A 15148-nucleotide genomic window follows, 5' to 3' on the forward strand; every position below is an offset into this window, starting at 1 on the left:
CCGGCCGGGCTTTGGGCACGGCCCAGTCCGCCCCCCATCCCACCCCCCTTTCCTGGGCTGCCAGCCGCTGGCCTCCCTCCCTGCTTCCCCAGACCTCCGCAGGCTGCCCAGAACCAACGGGTTAATTAGATAACGGAGCCTTTGATTAGCGGGGGAGGGGGAGGCTCCCCGGAGCAGGGGGGGGGGCTCGGAGGAGGGAGGAGAGGAGGAAGGGGGAGGGGCGGGCGGAGGGCGCGGAGGCACCGCTTGGCTCTGCACTGCCGTGTGACTGGAAATTCTAATCGTGGAGAAAGAGAGGAGAGACCGACCGAGCTGCGCGAGCGTGCGGAGGGAAACTAGACCCACCGACAGCTCGACAGGCCGACCTACCGACGGACGGAGAACCTGACCGAGACAGCCTCAGGGAGAACCGATGGTGGACAGTGGAGATGGAGCAAGAGTGAAGGAGGGGAGGGGTGGTGGGGGATCGGAGACAGGAACCTGGGGGTCCCAGGAGAGGCGAGGCAGTGAGGCCTGAACGCTGGGGGTTCAGGGCCAGAGGAGGCGGACAGGCAGACCAGCGGCCAGCGGCGGAGGGGGGACAGTGAAGAGGGCCAGGGTCTGGACGGAGAGGGGGCGCCGAGACAGAGGTGGGATAGGGGTGGCCGGCGATCCGCGACAGCGATCGGGGAGGGGAAGAGGCCCTAGCTACTGCAGCGGCCGAGCACGGCCTCCCCAGGGGTGGGAAGGGCGACAGGTGAGGAGGGGGGGCGCAGGGAGACCCAAGAAGCCCCTGCGCCCCCCCAGCACGATTTGGACAGCAAGCCCCAAAGAACTGGGGGGCAGGTTCCCCCCCGACGTCCGGAGGGATGCGGAGGGGGGAACCTGGGACGCAGGGACAAGCCCAGCGGGAGCCGAACCAAGGGGTGAGTGTCCCCCGCACTGGTGATGGGGGAGGCCAGGGAAGGGACTGCAAGGACGCGAGATGGCGGAGGGCAAGGAGGGACGGGGAGGGAGCCGCTGCGGAAGCCGTTGGGGGTTGGGGGGATGCCGGTCTGGCTGCAGGAGCTGATGGGGGGGGGGGGGAAACCAATGCGCAGCGCAGCAGCGGCGGCGGACGGGTGCTGGGCGTGGGGGTGGGTGCCGTCGGCATCCACATGCCCAGAGGCCTCTTGTCCTCGGCCTCCGGAGCCCCAGTCTCGACCCCCCACCAGCTTGGCGCGAGGGCCCCAGGATTGAAGGTTGTGCGCGGGCTGGGTAGCTGCGGAGGTGGCAGGGAAGGCGGACCAGATCGCAGGACGCAGCACCGCTGTCCTGGGGCCCGCGTGTGCGCGCGCGCGCGCGCGCGCGCGATCGGAGAAAGGGGAGGGAGACAGGAGGAGAAACGCAGACACCAGCCCCCCCGCAGGGCCATCGGAGATACGCAGGCACACCCAGCCCAGCAGGTGGAAGATAGGGGGGATGGTTAAGGCAGAGACAGAGGCCGCCCCCTCCCCTCCCAGCTCTGCTCTGGGTGCACGCGGGCGCGGGCACACGCATGTTTATTAGAGCGAGCATGATCTTAGAAGCCACAGAAGTGTGTGTGTGTTGTGTGTGTGTGGGCGCGCGCGTATGACCCTTTGATTACTCTTCCTTGGACTGTGTCTGCGTGTCCATGCTATGGGCCTTCCACTCCCGCTTGTGTAGGGAAACTCTTTGGTGGTGCTAGGGATTGGAGTGTGCAGGAGGGCAGAGCCTGGGACGTGGGGGTACGTTTGTGTGTACTCGAGCCCCAGCGTGGAGGGGAGAGCATGGAACCAGAGGGGCCCTGAGGCGACTGGCTCTTTGCTTTCATATCAGCGCCTCCCCACACACACACTCCTAAGGCCCTGGGTCTGCTCATCTGTAAAATGGACCTGCTCCAGTCAGGCGACTCCCCCTGCCCATTGCAGTTACTGGGGGGCCTCTGATGGAATGTGTGGGAGCTCAGAGAGGGCTTCCTCGGGCTGCTACTATAATGATGATTGTTAGGATAAGACCAGCCTCCCACCCCCCCCCTCTACCTTGTACCACAGGAAGGGGCTGGGAGCATGGCTTGGGGAGGGGGTAGCAGTGCTTTCTCACAGGACAAGAGGGCTCCAGCCCCTTTCTCCAGCACCGTCTGGTCCTGCGGCAGGTACTGGGCAAGGAACCCACCAGGTGCACAGAACCCTGCAATCACCCCCTCCCCATGGCCACCTCCAAGTCCAGTCTCCTGCTCCCAGGTGGGAGAGTCCCCTCCTTTCTCTCCTCCCTTAGCCCATCCCAGTCCTCTCTCCTAAGGGGAGATCTGTTTCCTCACCCCTGTCCCCTCCCCATACCTTTGGTCCCCCCCCCATCCTCAGGTGCTGCTGTCCCCTGCCCCCCAAGATCCCCTTTTCAGTCTAATTCAGAAGGCCTTCTGAAATAGTGTCCAGGCTTGGGTGAGGGTGTGGGGCAGGAGGTTGGATCGGCTGAGGACTAAGCTGTGTCTCATTCCTGGCTGGGAGGCAGCCAGGTGAGGGGCTTGGAGCCTGGGACCCATCTCCCAGAGTCGCGTGTAGGGCGGAGGGAGGGGTGGTGGGTACAGCGAGAGCAGCAGGGCTGCTACCTCGCAAACTCGTGGTTCCCCGGCTTTGTCCTTCTCCCCACTGTCAGCCAGTCTCTTCTCCCTTGTCTGCCTGTCTGTCTGTCACCCCGGGGATCCATGGGAGGGGGTGGGGAGCGCAGTCCAGCAGAGTCAAGTCTTGAGCCTGGTCACACACGCGGCGGGGAGAGCCTGCCAGGAAGCCCCTCCCCTGCTCTCTGCCTCCCTCGGCTGGGGAGGGTCGGAGAAGGGTGCTGGGAGGTGGTGGCAGTGGACTCCGTGCAAGGCAAGGGGGCAAGGGCGGAGGGTGGGGGGGGGTCCCGCTTGCTCATGGCGGGGGGGTCCCGCTTGCTCATGGCGCCCTCTCCCCCCTCTCTTTCTCTCCACACAGCCCCCCGGCGCCCGCGCGGAGTATGAACGTTGAGCATGGCGCGCGCCCGCGGCTCCCCGTGCCCCGCACCGCCGCCCGGTAGGATGTCCTGGCCCCACGGGGCTCTGCTCTTCCTGTGGCTCTTCTCCCCGCCTCTGGGGGCCGGCGGGGGCGGCGTGGCCGTGGCGTCCGCCGCCTCCGGGGGCTCCCCGCCGGCCACCTCCTGCCCGGCAGCCTGCTCGTGCAGTAACCAAGCCAGCCGGGTCATCTGCACGCGGCGCGAACTGGCCGAGGTGCCCGCCAGCATCCCGGTCAACACGCGCTACCTGAATCTGCAGGAGAACGGCATCCAGGTGAGCCCGGTGCGCGTGTACGCGCGCGCGCGCGCGCGAACTAGCAAAGCAAGGACTGTCCTCATCCCCCAGCTCCACTCCCTCCCTCCGCCTCTCAGGGCCTCGGAGGTGTGGGTTCGGGAGGCGCTCGCCTCACTCCTGCCCCCTGGGGGGCACTTGGGAGGTGGCCCGCCAGGCTGCCTCCTGAGCCTCCCAGCCAGCCAGAGCCACGCCTGGACACGGTGTCCCCGGGCCTCCTTCGGCTGGAAGGCTCTGGCACCCCGCTGCGTGGCCTCGGGCCAAGGCCGGAGTGGGGCGGCGCCTGAGTCTCTTTGGAGAGGTGGCGTCGGGCTGGTAGATGCCTGGCTTGTCAGGGGTTCGGGTCGGTTCTGGCACCTGGCAGGGCGCTCAGTGGGAGTCAGTTATTTATAGCCTCACTTGCTCCCTGTTGCTCCTGGCTCACACCCGTTTCCTGGAGTGGTGGGAGGACGCGGGTGAGGGCGCGCGTTGGCATAAGGTGGGTTCTGGACGCTCACGTGTGTTGATTCGGATGAAGAGGGGCTAAGCTCGCTGGATGCTATTGTTGAGAACAGTGGGCTATTGTTGGGGAACTGTCCTGTGCGTCGTCGTCGTTGAGACAAGCTGAGTCCCTGTCTCTGGTCTGTGATCGATGCCCTGGGCACCAGAACGCTTTTTCTCCCCCTCCTCCGCCCCCCACCCCCCCCCCGCACCCCACCAAATGCTGTCTTTGTCCCTAGAGACTGTCACCCCAGGTCAATTCCCCACCCCCTAACCCAGTCCCCTAGACCTCAACACCCATACAGCCAGGGGATCCTACACCCTCAAGGCCTGATCCTCCGCTCTTGGCAGCATTTCTGGGAAAGAAGGTACTGGTATCAGCAGCGCCCTAGGGTTGGACCTGGAGATCCTGGGACCCATGCCTCCCTGTGTGGGGAGGAATGCCCCTCTGGGTGTGGGTTGGTGCCAAGGAGTCACTGAAGCTGAGGCTGGGGCTCCCAAAGTACAGGCCAGGAGTCTAGACCACCCCCAATCAAGCAGACATCACGGCCAAGCTAGTGGACCCCCAAACCATCACAGTGTACTAAGTGTTCAGTCGCAGGATGAGCAGGCTTGAAATCTTGGGAGAAGGGCCACAATGGGGCTCCAGGGACCTGAGCTGAGCACCCACTGTTGGGCCAGTGGCGCCCCTAGGCTTGCTGGGGGCAGAATTGCTATAAACTTTGAGTTTGTTGCCCCCCCCCCAAAAAAAAGGCAAAAGTATCCGAGGGGTGCTTCAAATCGGGGTGTGATAAAAAACAAGATCTGCCGGTCAAGGGGGCTTGATCCCATCATCCCACCCTGGCTTCTCCTGTAGGACTGCGTCCCCCTGAACCCCGGCCCCTCACCAGCTGCCTCCTGCCACAAATTCTCCAGGAGTCCACGTCCCCACCCACAGCTGCAGCCTTGGTCCTCTGTCACATTGCCTTGTGTTGTATCATTGTCCCCATGCCCCATCCTTCCTTCTTGGGCTTCTTAGTGTAACATCCGGCTTGGGTGGTGATGCCGCAGTCAGCCGAGACCCTGCCCTGTCCTGGGGTGGTTTACACTGGCAATGGGGGCTGAGGAGGTACCAATAGTTCAGACGGTGGAGCGGGCAGAGACAAATGACAGGAAGCCTGAAGTGGAGAGGGTCCAGGGGCATATGGAAATGGCGTAGGCAGGGGAGGGCTGCACTACAACTTTCCTAACCGAAAACCCAAGGCCACGTGTCTGCAGCCGAACCCCATCTGGGTTTCTCGGCAGCTGTGTTCTCTCAGCACACAATTCAGCCCTGCACGTGTGCCAGCGCAGGGCGGGCAGGGCTGAACCAAGGGGTTTAGGTCTCACTGCCATGAACTCTATTCCAAATAAAGATGACCCTGCAAGACAGAGGAGTGCCTCTGTGGGTTTTCGAGGCTGTAAATATTTACAGGAGCAAAGCAGCTGGTGACCTGAAACTACTGATCTCACATGGGCAGCCAGACACATAACCATTACCCCCTCCACTCACCCAAGTGGGCGCTGATAAATATTATCAACCAAACAGCATCCCCCTGGACCCCAAAGCAAGAGTCCAAAGTCTACTGCCTTCCCGTCCATTCTGACCCATGAGGAACCCCAGCCTTTACGTTGGCACTCAAACAAAATGGCAACAAAAAAGCCAACTTCACTGTCATCAAGTTCATGCCAACTCATAGGGACCCCATCAGACAAGGTGGAACTGCCCCCAGGTGGGTTTATTCTTTACAGGAGTAGAAAGCCTCATCTTTCTCCCGGGAAGCAGCTGGTGTTTTCAAACTGCTGACCTCATGGTTAGCAGCACAATTGTAACCCTCCAAGCCACCAGGGCATTGGATGTTGGTCACAAAACCCCCAAACCAAGTCCACTGCCATTGAGTCAATGCCAACTCCAGGCAAGCCTATAGGACAGGGTAGAACTGCCCCCTTGTGAGTTTCCAAGACTGTAATTTTTTTATGGGAATAGAAAGCCCCATCTTTCTTCCACAGAGCAGCTGGACATTTCAAACTGCTGCCCTCCCAGTTAGTGGTCCAATGTGTAACCACTAGACCAGTGGTTCTCATCCTTCCTAATGCCATCAACCTTTCATATAGTTCCTCAGGTGGTGGTGACCCCCCCTCCCACCATAAAATTATTTCCGTTGCTACTTCATCACTGTCATTTTGCTACTGTGATGAATCAGGCGATCCCTGGGGAAAGGACGTTCCACCCCAAAGGGGTCGAGACCCACAGGCTGAGAACCGCTGCACTAGGAACTTCTTACTAGGGGCTTCACTTACTAGGGGTAAGTGAACACAAATTATTTATACCACCACCCCGGAGGACCCCAGTCAAATGTGTGTGTGTGTGTGTGTGTGTGTGCAGAGCTGTGACTTCAGGGTGCTCCAGGGCAGACAGAGCCCAGGCAACTTTTAACTGTTTCAATCCACCAACTAAGCACTAAGTCCTCCCCTGCTGGGGTCCCCACCCCAGGTGACCTTTCCCTGATATCCTCCTCTTGAGACAGCATCTCCCCAGCCACCCCGGCCCTGCCCTCTTCTGGTTACTCTCCAGCATGCCTTCACTGTGTGCTCTGTGGGTGCCCCTGTCCCAGGCGCCTTGGAGGCAGCAGAAAACGAGCCCCAGAGGGCATCCCTGCCTTCTCTGAGTTTGCACTCCACACACAGGCAGGGCCCAGAAGGCAGCTGTGTCTATGCGGAGTGTGAATGGGAGCTTGCGTGGCAACAGGCACCCAGGTCAGGGTGGGCCTGGTGGAGAAGGGGCCAATTCAGGGTGCCTGTGGGGGAGGTGATGTGTGAGTGAGTGGGGACCTGAGAAGAGTGGTCCTGGAAGAGAGCATGGCCAGTGCCAAGGTCCTGAGGCAGGGCCACCGCTGGTGTGTCTGAGAAGCAGCATGGCGGTCAGCGTGCCTGGAGAGGAGCAAGAGGGACAGGACACGGCAGGGGGATCATCAGACAGGGCACGTGTGGACTTTGGACCATGAAGCACTTGGCACATTCCGAGCAGAGGCTGCCATTGGTGGGAGGGAGGCAAGCAAGGTGGGCAGGGGTCAATTCAGGTCAGAGCCGCTGGCAACCCAGATCCAGATGTCTGTGGAGGAGGTACCTCTATGGCCTCATAGGTGGGTTAGGAGTTGGGCTGCTAACCCCAAGGTCAACAGTTCCAAACCACCAGCTACTGCAAGGGAGGAAGATGAGGCTGTCTCATCCTGTAGAGATTTACAGGTGTGGAACCACACAGGGGGCGCAGAACTATTCCGCCCGGTGAGATCTCTGTGAGTCTGCAGCAACACAGGGTGTGTGAATGAGAGAAGTGGGCAGACGGGGGATCTGTTTGGAAGATGAGGACCAGGTGATTGGCTGTGGCCAGGAATGAACGAAATGGAGAGAGAGAGAGAGAGAGAGAGAGAGAGAGAGAGAGAGAGAGAGAGAGAGAGACCGAGGGAAATCAAGGCCTGGCTCTGAGCCAGCCTGTATGTCTGAGCTTCATGTCCCAGGTCACTGACCTCCAGAAAAGGACAAAGATAAGGCTGTCTGGTCCCCATAAAGATGTGTCCTCTTGGCAACCCTTCTAAGAAGCAGCTCTACTCTGGCCTAGAGGGTGGCTAGGAGGCAGAATCCCCTTGGGGGAGATTGCTCAGATCCACGTGTTGCCCGACCGTTCACGTGCCCCTGTGGAAGGCTGTTCGTGGACCAGCCAGGCACAGCGGGGCTACTGCAGGGAGTCCTGGAGGCTCGGGTGGGGAGCCCTCGGCTGCTTCCTGCAAGATGGGTGGGTAGATCCTCCCGGAAGACTCTGAGATCTCCGTCAAGATGACAGCAGAGGAAACCTCGTGGGGCCCTTCTATGCTGTGGGTCAGGCAGGTCAGCTTCATGCTCCCCTTGCCGACTTCCTAAAGCAGATGCACACAGACATGTTCAGCGGATGCCAGGAGACAAGCAGGAAGGCTAAGCTTTCAGTTTCTCACTTCCCTGTGTGTGTGGGGGGGGGGACTCTTGCATTCATACACAGACACCCTCTCTCTGGAGACACCCCTCCCCCCAAAAGCCCAACTTTTTTCTTTTCAAACTTTTAAATTCTACAACTTAAAAAACCAAAAACTCTCACCTCTAGCCCCACTCCCTCGTTGGGTTTGGGGTCTCATGCATTCCCAGCTCTTGTCTGTGTATCTATCAATGCATGGTTTAATGATTTAGCACAATACGAATCCATTTATAACAACCAGGACAAATACAAGTTCATTTAGCATCAACTAGAAAATATAGCTCAGTAGAAACACAGGAAACCAAGAAACCAGACGGCTCCGAGCGACTCAGTGTAGCACAGGACAGAACTGCCCCGTGGGTTTCCACGGAAGGTTGTTGGTTTCGAATTACTGACTCTGCCATTAGCCGCCCAATGTGTAACCACGATGCCACCTGGGCTCCCAAACTACCAGAAGTGGAGGGAAATAAAAACCAACCATCATCTCACAACACAGGGAAGCCAGTGTCTTGGTGAGAGCTCTCATCCAGAGTTCTCCATGCACCTTCTTGATGTATGGGAACTTCAGTCTGCCCACTCACTGCCATCAAGTTGATTCTGGTTCACACTGACCCTGTAGGGCAGTATGGAACTGCTCCATAGGGTTTCTGAGACCCTATAGGACAGGGTAGAGCTGCCTCTGTGGGTTCCCAAGACTAACTCTTTACGGAAGTAGAAAGCCTCATTTTGTGCCTGTGGGGCAGCTGGTGGGTTCGAACTGCAGACCTCAGGGGTTGGCAGCTCAACACTTACCTGGCAAGGTTACTGGGTCGCCTTCTGTAGCCTAGGCACCATTCTCTCCTTTCCCTCTGGTTTCTTTCCTGGGCCCATTGATGGACCACTAGCCGTTGTCCAGCCCCCAGTGTCTGTGGGCTTCCTGGGTTTCGTTATGCCGTTTAATTCCAGTTTCTCTCTGGGCCACCATGTGGGGCAAGACAACTTCTGTGTGTGACTTCAGACAGGCGGTTGGTTTTTGCTTTTAAGAACACCTGAAGCCACACCATCTCCGGCCAGTTCGCTAGTAGCTTTTGTGACCCAGCAACCTAGCAAGGAGGAGCCCTGGTGGCGTGGATAGCCCTTGCTAACCACAAGGTCAGCAGTTCGAAACCAGCAACTGCTCCTTGGAGACAGACGGGGCTTTCTAGTCCCCTAAAGCGTTCCAGTCGTGGAAAACCAAAGGGATCGCAGTTCTACCCCATTGTATTGGGTCACTAGGAGCCGGCCTGGACTCGATGGGCTTTCTTTGCGATTGGAGCATCACTGTGAGGAGTGCCGATGGCGCTGAGGATTAGACGCTGGGCTGGGTGTTTTGAACGCCCAGCCCACCTTCAGTCGCTCAGCAAGAGAAAGAGGCTGCGGCCGGCCGTCTGTCTGATTTCTGTAGCACCTACAGCCTTGGAAGCCCAGCGGGGCAGTTCCGCTCCGTCCTGCCCCGTTGCTAAGAGCCGGCATAGACTCTATGGCAACTGAGCGCGAGCGCCCGAGCGTTTCTCTCGCGGCATCTCTGCTTAGAAGATCGGTTTTTAATGGCTGAGTGGTACCGCAGACCACAGGGGTCCTGGGGCTTCGCTGGAGTTGCTGTGAGCTGCCACTGAGTCTGCCCGGAGCCTCTTGGGATGCGAATCATTGGGCTTTTTTTGGTTGGATGAGTTTGGACCCCAGGCCTTTCCTCCCAGCTTGTCGTCGTCTTCGTCTGGAGACTCCCCGGAAACCTGTTCAGCCACCAGGCAAGATGCGAGTCTGCAGTGACAGATGCTTGGTGGTTGCACCTGAAGTACCCTAGCTGAGACTCGAACCCGGGTCTGTAGCACGGAAGGCGAGAATTCTACCCCTGAGCCTCCACTACCGCCTGGCTCCTCTAAACTTAGTCATTGTCACGGAGTCGGTTCCAACTGGTAGCCACCCTAAGGAGGCATTCCAAGGCTGTACATCTTTACAGCCTCAATCAGGCCCACAGGGCCTCTGGTAGATTCGAACCGCTGACCATGTGGTTAGCAGCCCAATACCTGTTATTTAACTCTCCAAACCCACTTCTACAGAGTAGATTCCGACTCCCAGCGACTCTGTAGGGTACATAGAACTGCCCCTGTGAGCCTCTGAGATGATAACTTTCTAATGGGAATAGAGAGCCTCGTCTTTCTCCCTTTGAGCAGCTGGTGGTTTTGAACTGCTGACCTTGCGGTTATTTGACTCCTCCCTTGTTTCTAGTTTTGCAGTTGACATACACGAGATTGCAGTGGACACCGGGCTGGGCGCTGGTTTTGTGTAACTTCTGGCCTTGTGGGGAGTCTCTTGGAATGCAATTAGTGGACAGAGGAAAAGGAGACCAGTAGTGACCTCTCAGTCACGTCACAGTGGTCCTCCTCACTCGTCAGTGACTCGCCGGACACACTGCCACACAGCACGCACACACGCAGGCACTGGTCAGCATCGCACATTTCATACTCATACTGACTTAGTCACAGACGTGCACACACGTCCCAAACACACTCCCTCATATCCACATCCACATGCACTGTTACCCACCGGACATACCAAACACACAGACACGTGCTTCCACACACACACTCATACTCACTCCACACACATTCAGTCATGAACTCTCACACACACCACAAGCACCCAAGCATGCACATCCATGTACTCCCATGTGCACACTCATTCATGCTCACGCTGACACACGATCATACACGGCATACATATATGCACACGCTCAAGCACTCACGCATGGGCGGAGCCTTGCACTCTGGGTACTCCCACATTCCCCCAGCTCCTAGGTGCTTGCTTGTGGTGTGGCTCCACCCCTCATGAGGGCGGGGACTCAGTACTGCTCGCCTCCCTTCGCCATGCCCCCCTCATACCCAGCACCTGCAGCAAAGGCTGGCATGCTGAGGGGCCTCTCTGCAAATTTCTAAGAGGGACAGTGGGCCAGCTGAAGCAGAATTCCTGACCCTGGGCGACTGGAGCGGGCCTGTGGGGGACAGGAGTCCCCATCACCTGTTCCTTGTAGGTTTCTCTCCACTTCCACCCGCGGGTCTATGTCCTTCCTCTTTTGCAGAGGATTAGTGTTCTTCTAAGGAGCCCTAGTGATGCAGTGCTTATGCATTGTGCTACTTGACTGCATGGTGAGCGGTTTGAAACCACCAGCCGCTCCACGGGAGAAAGACGAGGCTTTCTACTCCCATAAAGAGCTACCACCTCGGAAATCCACAGGGGCAGTGCTGCCCTGTCCTAGTGGATCGCTGTGACTCGATGGCAGTGAGATTTGGGGAGTTTGCCCCCCGTGGCGGGCAAGGCTGGCATTCCCCGGGTGTCAAGCCTGGAGGAAGAAAGGCCTGGCGATGTACAGGCAACCGAAAGCCTAGCGGGGGTCGCTGCGGGTCTGGGTTGAGAGGAAAGCCCGCTGGTTTTTTACGTGTGGCAATTCGTGTTCATGGGTAAAATCGTTCTTTTTTGAAGGAAAACAAAACCCAGCAACCTCCGCTGGGTTCCCACTTTGTTCTTGAGCTTGGACCGGACCATGCCCCCCCGCCCCCCGCCCCCAGGCCTGCGGGACACCTTCTAAGGCTGGAAGCCCTCTGTGGTCCTCTCAACCCTGCGGGGGACGCTGAGGCCTCCCAGCAGCTGTGGAAAGGAGCAGGGGCGGGGGCTGGGAGCTCCAGTTAGAAGCTGAATGGGGTCCCCCGGGCACTCCGAGTCCACTGGGCTGCAGGAAGAGGCCTTTCCTCCTGTGGCTCCTCCCTCGTCCTCACTGCCAACACCTCCTCCCCCGCTTTGTGTCTCTCAGAATCTTTGTGCAGCCGTTTTTTTATTTTTTTTGTTTTTTTTGTTTTTGTTTTTTAATCATTTTATTAGGGGCTCATACAACTCTTATCACAATCCATACATCAATTGTGTAAAGCACATGTGTACATTCATTGCCCTCATTCTCAAAACATTTCTGGGGTTTCGTTTGTTTGTTTGTTTGGGGGTTTTTTTTGTTTGCTTGTGTTTGTTTTTGGTGGTCGCGCAACCCTCCCCTTAGCTTTGTGTGCCTGTACCTTTAATTTATGCAAATGAAGCGTGTCCGCGGAAGCTCCCTTTGTCTGCGCGGCAGCTCAGCTCAGCCCGGTGCCCGCCCCGCCCACCCCTGGGCTTTACCGCGTCCGCCCCCATTGCTGGGCACCCACCCCAGGGTCCCACCGCTCCTCCCCTTCGGATGGGACCCCACCCACCTGCCCCCTGGTCTTGCGGCGCGCGTGTTCGCGCGGAGGCTAACGGTGCTTTCTCTGCGGTCGGCACCCAGGGGGGTAATTGTTGGGTCACAGGAGACCCATGTCCTTAATTGAACAAAGTACCGCTGGAGCCGCCGCAGGCTTTTAAGCGGCCGCCCAGAGCATCCCCTTGTGGAGTAAGAAGATAACAGATCCCCGGGCCATAAGGAAGAAGTAGGACCGCCTAACCCCCTCCCCACCGAACCCCCAGGTCTCAGCGTCCCCCTGCTTTGCAAAGGGCTCATCTGCTCACCCTGGTGGTCTGGGTGACTCAAGCGCCCCCCATCCCCACCCCCGGGGCTGTCTTAAGAAAGGTGTGGAGATGGGAGACCGAGCCCAGGACGATTCTGGCCCCATGGGAGCACCAGGAGTGGGGTTCCCTTCATCCTTAGCTAGGACAGCGAACCCCACCCAGCAGGGCGCAGACGCCACAGAACCCTTTACCAGAGAAAGGGGAGCCCTTTTTCTGGCAACTCCTCATGATTGCACAAGTTTGGGGTTGCACTTCCCGGGCAGGTTTCTTCCTGCTGTATCCTGTTTCCTGGTGGCTTCCTGGTTAAGCCAAGGTCTGCAGGGGGAAAGGCAGGGCTTTGTGAGTAGGTGGCAGTGAATGACTAGATTGGCAGTGAGTTCGCTTTAAGTCCTGCCTCTCCCAGACCTTCCTGGGTGAGGGGGCATTACTATTGGAGATGCTCCCCAGAGTTCCGTTTGCCGTGGGAAACAACCACTATGCCAGACTGTGGAGGAACGGACACACAGACTCTGGGACAGACACACACTGGAGTGTAGTGCCTCTGTGGACATCCAGGATGGAGCCGCCACTCACCTAGGGGCAGGGATGGATTTGGACCGGCCATCCTCTGCCAAGTTAGGGCGCTTCATCCAGACAAAGACCCGGGGAGGTGGCTATTGTTCAGAAGAGAGAGAAAGTAGTTCCCACAGCAAAGGACTTCCGAAGCTGAGGGGAGTCTGGGGGAGGGAGGGAGGAGGAGGAGGAAAAACAGGAGGGTCAGAATTTAAGAAGCAGCCTCAATCATATCAAGAAGAAGATGGGCTCAGTGAAGCACGGCCCATTGATCCTATTTGCATGGACTCGGAGGCAGGGAGCTGACAGTGGACTAAGGGGCACGGGATTTGGAAGGACTTCAGATCACACAGCAAGATGCTGAAGGTACCACTTCAAGCTGCGAGAAGAAACGGGTCAGATCTTCATTTCGTTTTAAAAAATTGATCTGAAAGAAGGTTGCCAAAGCCCCAGCATGGTGAAGAGCGTCTTTTTTCTCTGCAGTCGCATGGGAGGGGCATGCTGTGGTGCCTGGAATTTGGCACCATGCTGCTAGCTGCAAGGTCAGCAGTTCAAACTCACTATCCACTGAGAGAGAGAGAGAGAGAGAGAGAGAGAGAGAGAGAGAGAGAGAGAGAGAGAGAGATGAGGCTGCCTGTTTCTGTAAAGATGTGCAGCCTCAGAAACCCTCGAGGGGGGACAGGATGGCATGTGTGTTAGTCTGGGTTGACTAGAGAAACAAATTCATAGACACGCTTATGTGTATAAGAAAGAGCTTTATATCAAGACTGATTGAATCTTGAGAAAACAGCCCATCCCAGTCCAGATCAAGTCCACAAGTCTGATATTAGCCCATATGTCTGATACTCGTTTATAAATTCCTCTCCAGACTCAAGAAACACATGCAATGATGCTGAATGCAGGAAGATCACAGGCCAGTGGGTGGGAAGTCTTGTGGATCCAGTGGTGGTGGAAGCATCTCAGTGCTGGCGTGGGTCTCCGCATGTCTCCTCCGGCTCCAGGGCTCTAGTGTAGCTCCCTGTGTTTTGTCAGCAGGAAAGACAAAGCAGAGAGAGTCTGTCTGTAGCTGGCCTCCAGTGAGCTATTTATCTCCAAATATCTCCAAATCAGGTCATTGAGCTGCGGCCTGATTGACAGGCTGGACCCCGCCCCTTCACAAATTGACACCAGATTATGTGACTACCATAATATGAGTTAGGATGGACGCTAGGGTGGCGGGTTTACAATTTTTAAAAAAATGTTTTCCTGTGTTCTCTAAATTTGTTTGAGGGAGAGTTTGGTAATTCAGAAAAAAAGTAAACTTAGAATCCGTGGGAGAATAGGTCAGTAAACACTGGTGGGAAACACTCACTGTGGAATCCAACACATCTTTAGAGAGTCATGATGAAACCGCCAACACCTCGTGCCCTGGAGGGACTTAGAGGATGTTAGTCTGGATAGACTAGAGAAACAAATCCAGGGACACTCGTGTGTAAGAGAGAGTTTTATATAAAGGGCAATTGTGCATTAAGAAAGTATCCCAACCCATTGCAGTGCAAGCCCATAAATCCGATACCGATCTATAAAGTCCTCGTCAAACTCAAGAAACACGTGCAATGACGCCGAATACAGGATGATCACAGGCCAGGGGTAGAAAGTCTTTGGAGCCAGTGGCGGTGTAAGCATCTCAGCGCTGGCAGGGGTCCCCACGTGTCTCCTCCAGCTCAGGGCACTAGCATAGTTCCATGTGTCTTGTCAGTAGAGTGTCTTCCAGGGAGTGAGCCGAGAGAGAGCTGTGTCTCTCCCCTCCAAGGAGGAAAATGCAGGAGTTCCCAGAATTCTCAGGAGAAGGCCATGCCTAGAGAGAGGCCTCATTGGTTATATCTTGAGTGACAGGCTAGACTCCACCCCATCACCCTAAATCCTCCAATTGACAAACGCTTATATAAGCACCACAGAGGACATGATGCTGAGTGAAGTTTCTCAGAAACGAAAGAATGTGATATTATATGAGACCACTATTATAATTTTTTTTAATCAGCCAAAGGTTTTCATACCCAAAGAAACAGACTTTGATGGTTACCAGGGGTGGAGGGAACGGAAAACAATGGGTTAAAGTATCAAAACGAAACCCACTTCCGCCAAGTCCATGGTGACCCTATAGGACAGGGTAGAACTGCCCCCGGTGGGTTTCAGAGCCAGTAACTCTTTATAAAGCTTCGTCTTTCTCAAGTGGAGCAGTTGGTGGTTTTGAACTGCTGACC

The 15148-nt window shown here is 56.9% G+C and overlaps 1 protein-coding gene across 1 annotated transcript in view; it reads left to right on the forward strand.

Annotated features, from left to right (window-relative positions):
* Positions 1-15148, forward strand: part of LRRC4B (leucine rich repeat containing 4B) — a 59974-nt gene that overhangs the window by 19038 nt on the left and 25788 nt on the right. Inside the window, exon 2 of the mRNA XM_075537280.1 lies at positions 2955-3286. Coding sequence (XP_075393395.1) covers positions 2990-3286 — 297 coding nt within the window. The 5' untranslated portion in view covers positions 2955-2989. The remainder of the gene's footprint in view (positions 1-2954; positions 3287-15148) is intronic.

The sequence above is a fragment of the Tenrec ecaudatus genome, chromosome 18 (genome assembly GCF_050624435.1).
Source record: "Tenrec ecaudatus isolate mTenEca1 chromosome 18, mTenEca1.hap1, whole genome shotgun sequence".
Classification (NCBI taxonomy): domain Eukaryota; kingdom Metazoa; phylum Chordata; class Mammalia; order Afrosoricida; family Tenrecidae; genus Tenrec; species Tenrec ecaudatus.